General features: G+C 38.5%; 1 protein-coding gene across 3 annotated transcripts in view; it reads left to right on the top strand.

The window, feature by feature from the left end:
* Positions 1–14,641, top strand: part of sgcd (sarcoglycan, delta (dystrophin-associated glycoprotein)) — a 137,937-nt gene that overhangs the window by 68,613 nt on the left and 54,683 nt on the right. The window contains exon 1 of one of the 3 annotated variants that reach the window (XM_077547436.1): positions 4,433–4,705. The exons of the other annotated variants lie outside the window; for them this stretch is intronic. Within the exon in view, the coding sequence (XP_077403562.1) occupies positions 4,703–4,705 (3 nt within the window). The 5' untranslated portion in view covers positions 4,433–4,702. Of the gene's footprint in view, positions 1–4,432; positions 4,706–14,641 lie in introns of those variants that run through there. 3 annotated transcript variants of the gene reach the window in all.

Genomic DNA, 14,641 nt, shown 5'->3' with positions numbered 1-14,641 from the left:
CGCAATACAATTTTTTTTTTAAACACTCACAATATAACAGCGTACAACTGTGCCACGTTCGTCATCTGAAGCAAGGTAGAAATCAATATTTATCTAAAGAAACACAAAAATATAAACTAAAACGAATCATATTCACCAGAGATGCTAATTTTAATTGCATTAATGTGTGCAGGCGTGTTTTGCTAAAAGTTGGCTGTAACAAGGAGGGCTCAATTAATCTGCCGATCAATAAAAAAAAAATTAAAAATCACTGTAAATGCAACTAAGACATGTCTGCCATCTAGTGGTGAATGGTGATTTTACAGATTAAAACTAAAGTCAACCCTTTGATATTCGCAGTTCTGCACCTGTAGATTCACATATTTGTAGATTCCTGTTTTTTTCCAAAACTTTTTTCCATATTTTTTTTCCCGTTTATTCAATATTTATTAATTTTTCCTGTTCAAAGGGCTACTCTCCCTGTTCATTTTGTTCACCAATAAACTCTATAATTATGCCTTGAATTTGAAAAAATATATATATATATTTTTTTTTTCAATAAAGAAGGGTTTGGTGAATGTGCATTTAGGAAACAAGGTTAAGAATCAAAAGAAAAACCCTTTAAATTCATACATTTTGTTCTTGCTTAACCAAACTACAGTGCTGCCGTTCAAATGCACCTTAAAGTATAATTGCGGTTCTAGCCCTCATCTTGTGTAACAGATGTGATTAGACTGTGCAGCCAATATGGTTGATCACGCTTGACATGCAGTCCAGGGAAGAGCGGGCGAGCGCGCGAGCACATTCCCTTGCTTTGCTGCCCACTCGCCATTCAGGCCTTCCCAGACCCACTTGGGCTGCTCAACAATGATTGCTATTCTTTTTTCTTTTCTTTTCTTTCCCGCGCCCCTACTAAGCAACCCACACTCCTTTGCTGCCCTGCTGGCGACACACAGCCTTTCATTTTCATCACAGCTTATGTGGGAAATAAATGGAATGGAAACCCAAACACGGTTCATGATTCAAGTTTGTGAAAACGCATTTAAAATGACAAAACACACAAATTTACAACTTATCCAATATAAAGTTATTCACAGAATATACATTACTCAATATATGATGAAGAAAATGGGACTCTCAGACTCCGACATTTGTCTCCAATGCTTACAAAACACTACAGACACTTATGTTCATGCTTTATGGTTATGTACTCCGGTTATGTATTTCTGGACTAAAGTCTTAGAAAAACTTTCCGCTATTTTGGACTGTAGGATACCTTTATCTCCAAACTTGTGTTTGCTAGGTGACCTAACAACAACTGATTTACCACATAAACAATTTCAATCTACACTTGTAGCCCTTACTATCGCTAAAAAAACAATTCTTGTTAACTGGAAAAATAAACAAACTCTGAATATCGACCAATGGTCTAACCTCCTCATAAATCACATTTTAATGGAAAAAATATCTGCCTCAAATAAAAACCAAATATCAAAATTTATAGAAACATGGTCTACGTATATAGAATTTTTTAACCTAATTCCGGTTACTTAATTCTGTCTGTTAGCGAGAGCCACTACATCGTGATAACTTACATTGATGTTTCTGCATTTGGCAATTTATTATTATATTATATTATTAGTATGGGATTTTTTTTAATGGGCTTTAGGTGAACTGATGAATACACACACGCTCGCACGCACACACACACACACACACACACGCACATACACATACTCACCCACATACAAAAAAAAAGTATATATATATATGTATATATATATATATATATATATATATATATATATATATATGTGTGTATATGTATATATATATGTATATGTATTTAAAAAAAAAAAAAAAAAAAAAACATTTATTAAAAATTTTTTTAATTGATTTGTTGTTTTTAAAAAAAAAAAAAAAAAAAAGGAGAGCAATGATGATGTCAAATCGAATGAACAATACTGAGCTCTTCTGTAAAAAAAAAAAAAAAAAGGAAACCCAAACATGGCGTTGACTTAAATTACCCGCACATATTACGGAAAATTGACTTTTTAACGGCTCCTTTACAAATAGTTGCCTTTGTGGAGTGCCTACCCATCCACCTAGTGTGAAATTAAAATTACACGACAAAAGTAAATCTTTTGAGCTATCTAAGTACAAAAACGTGTCTTTGGATGAGCTGTTCCGAATGTTTGCCTGCCTCATTTGCATAATTAAAAAATGTATTTATATTCAAAAATAGTTTGAGCAAAGCTCCCGAAACCAAAGCTAGCAGGTCATTGTAAGGCTTCAGGAGAGAATAGGCCACACCCCTTTAAGTAGCACAAATGAACTTTTCAACCTTAATAAAATGTTTTCGTAACTCTTCCGATGAAACATCGACTTAAGACTAGTTGAATGGTACCTTTGTCATGTATCATGTCTACTGGCACTAAGCAACTTTGAGGAGGGTGGTAGGAACACTGCCACCTAAAAAAAACTACAAATGTCCTGACTGCTTTATGGCATTCGTCACTTCCCCCTTTACCCATTCGTTACAAAGACAGAAGTCAATTTGAATGTCGATGCCCGATTACTGCTTTTCCTAGCAGAAGCTGCAAAACAACTGAAAAGTTTTGTCTGAAGAGACAAAAAAGAAAAAGGGAAATCAAGGATCAACATTGGCCTGGCTTTCGCTCGCTGGCGTGACCTCAAAAACGACGCAATGTGCTTGTCCTCGTGGGAAATATGGTCTTCCTTCAGGCATAACAGTGCCGGTGTTGTCCTCAATCAACGTAAACTGAAAGTTCCTTAGTGTTGCTTTAAAAGCACACATCAACATCAATACTTTATATTATATTTTGTGTTATAAAAGCATAGCAAAAATAGTTTTTTTTTAGCCAGCTTTTCAATTAATTTCAATGGCTCGGTCGCAGAGCAAATTAGAGCGGTAAGCCAAGATACACCTGGGAAGCGTTTTAAATGGTGAAAAAGAAATGGCTGATGAGGGTGCATTTCTTCCCAAGCCAAATGGGTCACAGGACAACAATGACTGAAACGGGGGCGCTCATGTCGCACACTGACTGCAGTTAACACCAATTACCAGTCAAATCAGCCACCGTTTCCTCCTTGTATGTCCAACAAAAGGACAGTGAGCGAGTGTGCTGGCTGCAGCATCAAAGCTAACCGAACCCCCTCCAACCCAACCCGAACGGGCAGCATCCGTCTGGCGGAGCAAATGGGATCACAGGGGGGGTGGGAGCTCCAAGGAGACGGGAGAAGGAGAAGCTTTGTCCTCGCGTGCTGTCGGGAATTTGCATTCTCCAAATCGCAGCCTCTCTCCGCTGGACTCGCCCAAACAAAATGCATTCTTACATTTTGTTGCTATTCGAATGCAAATCAGATCAACTTTATATGTTTATTTTCCGAGAAAAATAAAAAGAAAGGATTCTCTGCGTTGTCATTAGGTGAAAGTGGTTTCCTTCACACCAGCTAGATTTAATCCAGTTCCAACATTGAAGCTAGTTTTTGCCGCGTCTCTGCACTTTGGTAGGATTTTCCTGTAGAGTGGTTTGCATGTCTGCTTTTATTATCCTAAATTGTCACACAAAAGTAAAAAAAATATATAATATTGAGACATGAAAACTTTTTGTCCCTGTCTCCATTATAAGAATTGGCAAATTAACTGGAAAAAAAGAAAGAAAATCGGATTATTTTAAGTTAATTTGTCTCCAATTAAGTTTTTTTTCTTCTCCTTGAGCAGAGAGACAAGGAGTGAGAAGTTACGCACTTTTTTGGGGGCCCTGCAATTTGGCCACTAGATAGCGCCCTAGGCGACCGCCTAGTTCGCCTATGCCCAAGCTTCCTTTCAGGTGATTTTTGTCCGCTAGCTTGCTCGTTAGTTTGTACTCACTTTGAGTGAAGGGACACTGTGACTTACTAAGAAAAATTAAGATAGAAGGAATGTTAGCATTGTATTTATTTAAACTTAAATCATTTTTCTTCTTCCAAATAAATAAAATGAAACAAATTCTTTCTTTATTTACCCAAATATTTAAAAAAAAAAAAAAAAAGATCATTTTAGAGCTGCAATTTTGATACTGTGATTTTTGCTCATGATTATTATTACACCGTCAGAATTTAATGATGGCCCATTGTTTTAAGAAAATTTACCATTCAGATTTTTTTTTTATTTTTATTTTTTTTACACATTATTGGTAATAGTAAATAGTGGTGATGCTAGCTTTCATACAGATCGTCTAGATTTTCATCACTTTTCTAATGTCTGATGTAATTGTTAAAAAATATAATTCTTATCCGTCATACAAGTGTAAAAACAAGTTAACTTAATACCCAAAACAGGGGGGGTGGTTTGGCCTGCGTTGCCGTGACGACATAGGACGAGTAAGCTCAGCCCCTTTAAACTTCCCAGCACATGTGGCTTCTAAATCAGGCAGACAAGTCAGAGGGCGGCCTGCAACGACTCCACTCAGCGCAGCAACAGGGGGAAAAAAAAGAAAAAAAGAAAGTCAGACAGTTTGGGTCACAGGCATCCAGGAAAGAGTGAAAAGAGGCGGGGGGACCTTGTGTTATTGGAAAAAGCTGACAAGAGAGCAAAACCAAGTGCAGTTGTTCAGTAAGGGCCACTTCGCTCGTGTCCTATTTTTAACACCGGTTAACGAATTATTGAGAGGACGCTTGACAGGAAACGGAACGGCCGTGAAAAAGTGGGGACGGCGTCATGGTAAGTTAGCTTTTGCTCGGGAAGTGTCGAGTGGGCGTGGAGGTGGGCCGAGCTGCGTACCCTTTAACTCATTCCTAGCCATAGATTGAAACGGAAAAGTTTTAAGACACAAAGAATGCTTAGTTTGATTGACAACGATCAAAACCTGCTTTAATTCAGTTTGATTCAAATTTTTGTATGTCCTTTTGTTAGCAATAGCTTCCTTTCAGGTGATTTTTGTTCGCTTGTTTTAGCTTGCTCGCTAGTTTGTACTCACTTAGTTTTGTTGTCACATCATCTGTCGTAATGCCTCTTGCATTTTTGCTTATTTCTTATTTTGTTGTTGTTATAAGTCCTATTTTTATTTTTTTAAATTCCATACTGATTTTCTTTGAGTTACTTTTCGTCATGTTTTAGATTGCTCACTAGCCTTTACAATTGTTAGCATTATATGTAATAGTAAGTCGTTGTTATCGGAAACCAGGAAAAACTCGCTTTAATTTAGTTCATTTCTAACTTAGTGCGTCCTTTTGTTAGCAATCGTTTTCTTAGCAATTTTTCAATTTTACATTTTCTAGCTGGTTTTGACTTGCTTGCTAACTGTTTATTTGTCAAAGAATGCTTAGTGTTAGTTTGATGATACAACAATAAAAACCTGCTTTTAATTCAGCTTGCTTCAAATTTTTGTCCGCTTGGCTTAGCTTGTTCGTTAGTTATTTCTTATTTTGTTGTTTTGAGTCCTATTTTTTTTTTTAATCCCCATATGCCTACTGATTGTCTTTGCGTTACTTCTTGTCTTGTTTTAGCTTGCTCGTTAGCCTTTACAAGTGTTAGCATTATCTGTAACAGTAAATAGTTCTTATCGGAAACCAGGAAGAACTCGCTTTACTGCTAATTTTTAATGTTGTGCGTCCTTTTGTTAGCAATTGTATTCTTAATTAGCAATATTTTTCTGAACATTTTCTAGCTAGTTTAGCTTGCTTGCTAACTGTTTATTTTTAAAGTGTTTTAAATGATGAGCTTTAAATGTTTTTGTTACTGGTTTCATGTCCTCTTGTTAATGGTCATTTTCACATACAGCTGTCAAATAGTTTTCTGACTGATTTTAGCTCACCGTCTTTACTTTTAGCATTGTCTGTAGTAGCGCCTCCTACGGTTTCTCTCACAGTTTCTTGTTTCTTATATTGTGTTGGCCAAAAGGCATAAAACCAATCTAATTACCGCGATTTGTGAAGAAATGAAGTCCTCGGCTAACATTTTCCAGCCATGTTTGTGTATGGTGAGAAGGAGGGGGGAGGGGAGGGTGATGGGGTGGCTCCCGGACACACATTTGGTTTCAATTGCGTGGTCCCTCCGGGGAAAGGGAAGCTGCTATAAATAAGTAAGACGAGGCCGAGTGGCGCAGAATGAAGCTACTGACTGCTGGCTGCAGGGAGCCCAGCGAGTGGCCTAGCGAGGAAAGACAATATTTGCTCTAGGGCTTTTCTTGGGACCGGTTCAAGTCTTGAATCTTGATGTGGTTCAAAGGGTTCGAAGCTGAAGAACATTTAGATGTTTTTCTTTTTCGGAGTTGAACATATAGAAAGCATATTTCGGCATGTTCTTTTTAGCCAATAGTTTTGCTTGTTTCTTTGTCCGTTTGTAAGCATTCAATTACAGAATTTCAAGATGTTCTTTGTTTTCGGATAACATGTTTTTTTGAATGGCAATTAAAACCTGCTCTCAAAAAACGTTCTTTGAAAATTGAGATGACCCAATGCAGCTGTTGTGAAAAATAATGAATAATTTGTAATTGATGCCCGGGGATTCGGCATTATTCTGCTCTCATTATCTCTGTATTCACAACGAGGATATCGGCGGACCTCCGAGACGCGACGTGGCCAAGATCATGCTCGATTAAGCTAATTGAGACGGAGAAGATTTGCCCTTTTGTGCGGAGGGCGATCACAAATGGGAAAGTCTGTAAACTTTTGTTGTTTTGTTTATTTACGACGTTGCGTGGACGTGTACTTGAATAGACATGAATGTTAAAAAAAAAAAAGAGTTGGGATTGTTAAAGTCTCTTTATTCTGTTTCTTTGTGGAGGTTTGAGGTGGATGGCCTTAGGCAATTATTGATTACAAGGGCAGAAACACTGCGACTTTGTTAAAATACACTAAAACAATGTGTTGTTATTAGAAATGGAAAAGTCCAGTCCCTGCGAATCAATCCTTAATTAGCATTTAACGCAAAAATATGCAGCATCGACTTCAGCCACCTATCTTTGCTTAGAAAATAGAAATGCTTTCAGTTCTGTAGGATCCTTGATTTGATATATGAAATAAGCCCCAAATTTTTAGAGAGTTGTGGCTTGTGCTTACTAGAACCCACACTGCTTTGACATGACACAACTTGACAGAATAGTCCCTGTGACACAATCCTAAATTAGCATTAAGGCTATAGAACTTTGAAGCCATCCAACCTCAAGCATCTTGAGTCATAAATATGTGAAATTCTCCAACTTCCTTAATTGCGGCTAGTAGAGTTCTGACTACAACCCACAATTCTTGATTAGTATTAGTGGAACAAAAGACCCTTATTTTGATCGGAAACAATCCTCCAATATTCAAGAAGATTATGGCTGCTCGAGCACCAACTAGAACCTGCGCTGGTTTAATACAACTTTACAGAATAGTCTCTTCGAAGCAGTCCTTGATTTGCATTAGCATTTAAAAAAAAACTGACCTTTGCTGCTCGAGTGCGGACTAGAAACATGGATTAACGTGACTAGCATTAGCATAAAAAAAATGTTAAGACCCCTTTTCTGGTAAGATTCACAATCCCTTAATATTAAAGATATAATATTAAAGATTGTGACTGGTAGGGTATCGAATAGAAGCCCACTTTTTTTCCCTCTGCAGTTGTTTTGATTGCCTTGGTCTGAACCAAAGAAGGCAGCCCTGGCACGTAGCGAGCGAACGCCCCACCCACAACGTTCCACCGGGCAGCTGTCACTCGGCACAGTTTTAGTCGGCTCCCCAAATACCCAGCGGCCTTCCAGCCCGCGACCTTGTGTCTCCGTCCCCTTCGTGTTTTTCATTCCGCTTCGCTCCTCTTCGCGCCGTAGCGCCCGCCAAACGCTGTACCTTCCCAGCCCAAGTCCCTGCCAAGTTTTTTTAAAGGGTATAATTTTACAAGCTTTGGATTTCAGGGCGTCCTTATAAGGTGTCCTCCGTGGAAAGCTGTTGGATTCTCTTTGTCCTCACTACTAAGACAACTATAGGGCACACTAGTACAATCAATATTTCTTACTAGTCATTTTTTTCCACTTCTAGTGTCACGTTTGACCTTCTGATGTACAATTTAAACTTACCCATTAACTATTGTGCTCCACTAGTAAAATATCTATGACCAACTAGTTGTCATGTGTCACACACTAGTAGCCTCCTGGACCCTACTACCAGCACACAAATGTCTATTAGTACTTTTGGCTCACTAGTGACATGCAGTAGTTGTCCTACTATTGTTCAAAAATGGTATGCAGTAGAGGAAAAAACAAAATGTTTCCACTAGTGCACCCTTGTCATTCTACTAGTGAGGACAAGGAGTGTACTAGTACATGAATCTTGAGGTAAATAAATCAAATAAATGCTCAAGCAACTTTTTGGAAGGCCACTTCTCCTCACTAGTAAGACAATTTAGCACACTAGTAGAATGACAGAGACTTGCTACTAGTAATGCTTCTACCACTGCTGCATGATATTTCTGGAAGTAGACAAACTTGGCAAACTCATTCGGCAATTACATGTTAGTGAAACAAAACTGGGCACTAGTTGGCAACTAGTACTAATAGTAGTGAAGCGCTAGTTGTATATTAGCATGTGTTGTTTTTTTTAACTTGACTGTACTAGTAGCTTTATGGAAAGCGGTTTAGACTTTTGTTCAATATATCCCATGTACTAGTATGGCAATTTTCCTTAGTAGTAGGACATCTTTAGCATATACAAGAAGGGCAACTATGTGTAACTAGTTAGGAAAATATGTGCACTATTAGCATTAGAGCAATAGTGGTACTATCACTGAAGCGCTAGATGTTGTCTTGTAGCATTTTATAATCTCACTAGTAACATTAGTAAGTCTGTCCATGCACTAGTATGGGGATTTTTCTCACGTTACTAGTAAGGCAAAATGGTACACTTGTTGACAACAGTGTGCTGTAGTACTACTAGTAGTATAAAAGTCTGTACAAGTAATGCACAGATGTTAATTAGTCAACGGTATTGCCTTAAGATTAACGTAGTGTGCAGCAATGTAATCTCACTACGAAATTGTCTTACTAGTGAGGACAAAGAGCGTACTAGTACATGGACCTTAAAATGGATATCAAGAATATGGATAAATGCTCAAACGACTTCGGTGAAACAACTGTTTAACATCCAAAACAGCTTCTCTGTGACAAAAAAAAATGCTCTTCCCCTTTGGATGTTTATGATGGCATTGATTTATGATTTAGTTTCCCACCTTCGGCGTTATCATCACTGTGTTCCCGCATCATCGTTTCAAGGTTGCGCTTTGCAAGTCGGTCATTGCCTGACAACCATCCAAGTGCACGCACGTTGAATAAACGAGCGGCGCCAGTGAGACTTGTTAAGTCAAAAATAAAGTCAATGGAAGGCTCTCAGCGCGGCCGCTGTGAAGACTTCAAGAAAGGGAAAAAAAATCAGATATGACAGTCGTATCATGTGACCCTGGAGGCGACACGGCATGGCACTTACAGTGCCATTTTGTACACCTTTCAACAGAAATTGCTGTAGTTGGAGTTGTTAAATTTGCACGACAGTTGCATTGTCGCGCCTGAAAATGTAAAATTGCATAAAAGCAGGTCTCAAAGTGGACTTTTTGGGAAAATGACACATTTAAGCCTATAAAGCCAAATGCATCATATTAAATGCAAGACATTTTGAGCAATCTATTTCAAGAGTATATATTTTTTCCCCATTAAAACCCTGACGTATATGATTTGACACATGCATTGCACGGGTAATCCATTAGAGGGCAGTATCACCCATCTGATGACTTTTCCAGCGACTTTGCAAAATCACCCCACTTGAGAAAGGAGAGACACCTATACTGTACTTATTAATAGTGGGAAATGTTCTTTCTGATTTTTGGAAATTCTAATATGTTTGGTATGTCTGTTTATTATTATATTTTATGACAGTTATTAGGTCATTTAAAGCATTGTGACCGGATGTATCAAATATGACACAAATCAATAGTCATAGGCGGAAGTTGATTTTTTTTTTTTTCAAAAGGACCAATAAATACTCAAGCTTTATAGGGTTTAAGATCGCACTGAAATACTAAAACTGCTCATCTGTGAAAATGGAGAACTTGTTTGCTAAGTTACAGAAATGGTAGACTACAACACAGTTGAAGTGTACTATACAGTACTGAATTGTGTAGTGACACACATTACAGTCCGGTATGAGTCACCTCTCTACCATAATATAAAAATAATTCTCATCATGGCTACACCCGAATCTACTGGTTGGATAGTGCGTTGGTGTGGATGCTATAGAGCGCCTTGTTGTTGGCCATAAGTGCGCGTACAACATGAGAAGGGCAGCAAGCACCGGAAACGAGAAAAAGTTGGTGAGAAAAAAAACAACAACTTAAGAGGCAGCATTTGGCTGCTGTGGACACTTAACAGCGAAAGGAAGAGAGAATTTTTATATTTTATTTTTTTGAAAAGTCCAACTTGCCAGCCAAGGTGTGTAGAGGGACTTTGGAATGATGTTGCTGCTTTACAGTCCCTCCAAAAGACAGCTTTGAATAAGGATCACAAATTTGATAGAAGTGTTCTTGCGTATCCCAGATGAGAAAATCATGTCATTGACTTCTCACGGCGATGCCTTTGGAGTACGCTAGACAGTCATACGTCACTTATCTTAACCGCATCTCCTAAAAAAAGTTATGCTGGCCTCTCATGCGTTAGCGACTGCACGTTGTCATTGTTTACAGCTCTTTGTTTGCTGCGTCACATCGCTTGACAGTGGAGCCAAACTGATGGGCACTTAACATAAACGTTATTGTTTTAGCAGGCTAGCAAAAGCGGCGTGGCACCTTGGCGCATACAAATGTTCATTCAGCTGCCTTCCCCCCCCCCAAAAAAAACAGGACAACCGGACCTTTTACAGAGAGCGTTACGTCGTGAACCGTGTTTAAAGTGCCGGTGAAGATAAAACGGGCCAGACAGCCTGGGGAATTTGTGCATTGAAGATTCATCCGGAATTGCGTGTTTTGCATAAAAAGTACTGTTAAGGACATGAACTGACTGTGCTGAGACGCAATACACACTGGGGGAAACCGCACAGACCTCCAACAAGGCTGCCAACAATCTTTCTTCCTTAGCCCTTTGATGGCTTTCAGGGAAATATTACTTTTTGGATTTTTTTTTTTTTCGACATCATCTAAAATTCAGGGCAGCTTGTTGACCTAGCGGTTAGCATGTCTGTTTTACTGCGCTTGCCTCAAGATGCGATTAGTCAATTATTAATTTCACTATTACTAAAACAATCAAACGGTGTCCCAAGACCTCGACACAATATGGTACAATATTGTACAAGGACTTAACCTAATCTCTTGCACCTTGATTCGATTTTCTTCTTAATCAAAGTGGGATGGTGATCTAAGGGATGGGGATCCCTTTCTTCTCACGGAACAGGTGACATTTCTCTCAATCTTGTGTGGATATTTCCAGAAGCTCACTTTAGCCCACTTCGACTTCAAAGTAAAGCAGACAAATCCTCATGCCTCCCGAGTCAAGTGCCATAACCTCACTCGCCTCTTGGCTAAAAATACACTTTGGTGCTGGTGGGTGGTCATAAGTGTTGGGTGAGCTACTTCGTAAGCGTAATATAATCTACTAGTTACTGCTATTTGAAAGGATTAGTTGTTATACAACGTTACGGTGTTGCGATTGTAATCCGTTACTCCACAGCAAAATACATGCGGAAATCTGATTTTAAGTATAACATTCAACTTATTTACAGTATTGATGGACATAAAAGACAATGCAAAACAGATTACAAATGCAAGCAGTGTGTGGATTTGCCCTTAAAATGGCTGCTTCAAACCAAAATGGCCGACTTCTCGTTCAATTTTGGGTCAGGATCCTTAAGATTTTTTTGTTCATCCTCTTATGATAGACCCTTTTGGGTTTGAACTGGTGTTAGGAGCTAGTTTATTTTTGTATTCAGGGTCAGCGTCTATGCTACATTATATGTTTATCGGGAAGAAAAGATTAGCAATTTAGCATTGCCCATTTGTTTAGGATTCTGTTTCCAATTAGGGCCCAATTGGGAAATTTGTAGTGCAAACCTTGGAATTCACCCACAATAGCTGATTTCAACTTAAATGGTTGACTTCATATACAATTTCGGCCTTGAAACTTTTTTATGCATCCTGATATGATATACGTCCACCCAACTTTATGTAAGTTGGTAAAACTGGAGCCCACAGCTGATTTTTTTTAAACCTTTTCATGAACACGCCCTGGGAATTTATCTGAAATGGTTTTAAACAAAATGGCCGACTTTCCAATGCATTATTTAGCATCTTGATGTACTGTATGATGATTTTGTGTCAATCGCTAAAGTTGGTGTGCAAAGATATTTTTTTACTTTTCAAGAGGTGCTATCAATTTCTTAGAGAATTGTGGAGAGATTTGCAGGGTCACGTTGAATGTTAATTTATTCAGATATGCACACTTGCAAAAAATGTGTTTTTGGCTTACTGATTGCTCATTTGGCCGACTTTCCTAATAGATGTTTATCAAAGAACAGTACAAGCCGTTGAATTTGCCCAAATTCAATGATTCAATCCGAAAATGGCCGACTTCCTGTTCAAAATGGCCGACTTCCTGTTGGATTTCCAGCATGTCCACCCGAGTCAGGTCAATTTTTAAAACTGGCTTTGGTGAGTCATTTTTTTCAGCGCTCTGAGTGAGTTTTGGTTTGGTTGTGTTTGTAACCTGAACATACATTACATCAACTTTGAGCAGGATACACACGCATGCTTGTCTGTGAACCATCCTCGGAGACAGACCGAAATCTGAACAGCAGAATGTTACTCAGCTTTTTCCTCCTCTTTCATCCAGCTTTTATCCTCAAACGCACTGGCCCTTCGCATTGTTTAATACATCCAGACAGTAAAAAGAAAAAGAAAAAAAAACAACTCCCTAATCACAGTAAACACTTTAACGAGTTTCATCCCAGACAAAGCTGCTTTTTCAAACAACAATAAAGGCGAAGAAAGTGGGTGGGGACAAAAAGGATGAGAAAGCAATAAATTGTCAGCCGGTTAAGGAGTTGAATGCAGGCCCGGCGGCGGCCAAAGCGAGACTGCACGTTTACAGTAGATAGATGAGAAACTTGGTCCATATTAGGTTTATTCCTAATCTGCGGCGTGTGCGGGAAATGTTTTGTTGAGTGCTAAGTAGCTTTAAGCATGCCCGGCGGCGGCTTTGATAATATTGACGAAGACAGAAAGTGTTGTTTTTAAATCAAAGCCAGCTCCAAGTGAGTAACTTCAGGCGAGTAACTGCAACCTTTCCAGGGTGCGAAACCTGTGGACAATTTCAGTCCTCAATGACCCTCCTATGCTTGTTTTGGGGATGCGGAAGGAAGCCAGAAAACATGTCGCTGGCAACTGGATTCCATCCCAGCTGACTTTTGGCAAGATGAATCACATATAAAGCTATTCCAACACAATATGATACGATCCAAGCCTCTGTTGAGTTATTGGCTCATTTCATGGTGTGATCTATTGTATTTTTAATTCCAATATGTATTTCAATTTCATTTGGCAGCCAGTTGAAAACAAAATATTCAGGACGGCTGTTTTTCTTGGCGTCTTTGACTTCCTAAATCCACAACCCCCTGATCTAAAAGCCTTAATCCTGGACCGGATTCAAAGACACCTACAGTGGAGTAGCGGAGGGAAGTAGAAGTGACTTTGCCAGGCTTAGTGTGAACTGGCATCCCGCCGTCACGGCGACGTGTTGGACTTATCCCAGGCTGGGAAATCTCCAAAAGCTTTTTGCCTCAAACAGATGAGAAATAAATTGACGGGGAGGAAAGTGAACGAATAAGCAGCAGACGAACATTTGAACAAAATAACACAATTAGTATAGTAATTCTCCTTCGTGATCCAAATTACATCGTTTGGGCTTTAGAAAAAATAAAGTTAATTAACTTTCTGAACTGAACTGTTACGGCTGAAAACCCTAAAAATGATGCCTTCATTTTGGACATTCTTATTTCGAGCGACATTTCTATGCATTAACAAGGTAGGAAATTGGAATGAATGAATGGATCTTTGCAACAACAAAATTCACTTAATAGGCACAAATCATCCAAGAAATATGAAAAACAAAACGGTCATCCACAAAATAATTTGTCATAAATTAAGAAGTTAAAGTTGTATTTTTAAAATGCCAATGTTAAAAAATACTTTTATTTTTTATGTTGCAGCAGATAGGGACTAAACTTGACTGCAAATAGCCAAAATCCACCAATAACTGAAATCCCTTATAATTGGACAGTAAATAAATAACATTTTAAAAACTTGACTAACAGGGAGATCGGGTAAAAAAAAAATAAATCCACACATAATAGGATCGGTTCACTCAAAAATCTGCGACCAGATGAATGTGCCAATGCAAAACGGTGAAAATGCTGTATGTCCACTGTATTGCGACTTTGTCTTGGAAAAATATGACTTTAGCTCCCCTTCGCTTTTTGGGACAGCACTGACATTACATAGAACCAACGCGTATTTGCAGCTAGCTCTCTCATTTTATTAACATTTTTAGGATGCGTCAATTGCTTGCGATTTTTGTTTATATTTGCAGCCTGCAGTGTTTGCTCAAGAAAGGACAAAACTAATACTCTATTTGAGTGATTTGTTACAATG

The sequence above is a fragment of the Vanacampus margaritifer genome, chromosome 16 (assembly GCF_051991255.1).
Source record: "Vanacampus margaritifer isolate UIUO_Vmar chromosome 16, RoL_Vmar_1.0, whole genome shotgun sequence".
In the NCBI taxonomy this organism is placed as follows: Eukaryota; Metazoa; Chordata; class Actinopteri; order Syngnathiformes; family Syngnathidae; genus Vanacampus; species Vanacampus margaritifer.
The sequence above is the reverse complement of the archived record's forward strand: the minus strand, read 5'-3'. Positions and strand labels throughout refer to the sequence as shown.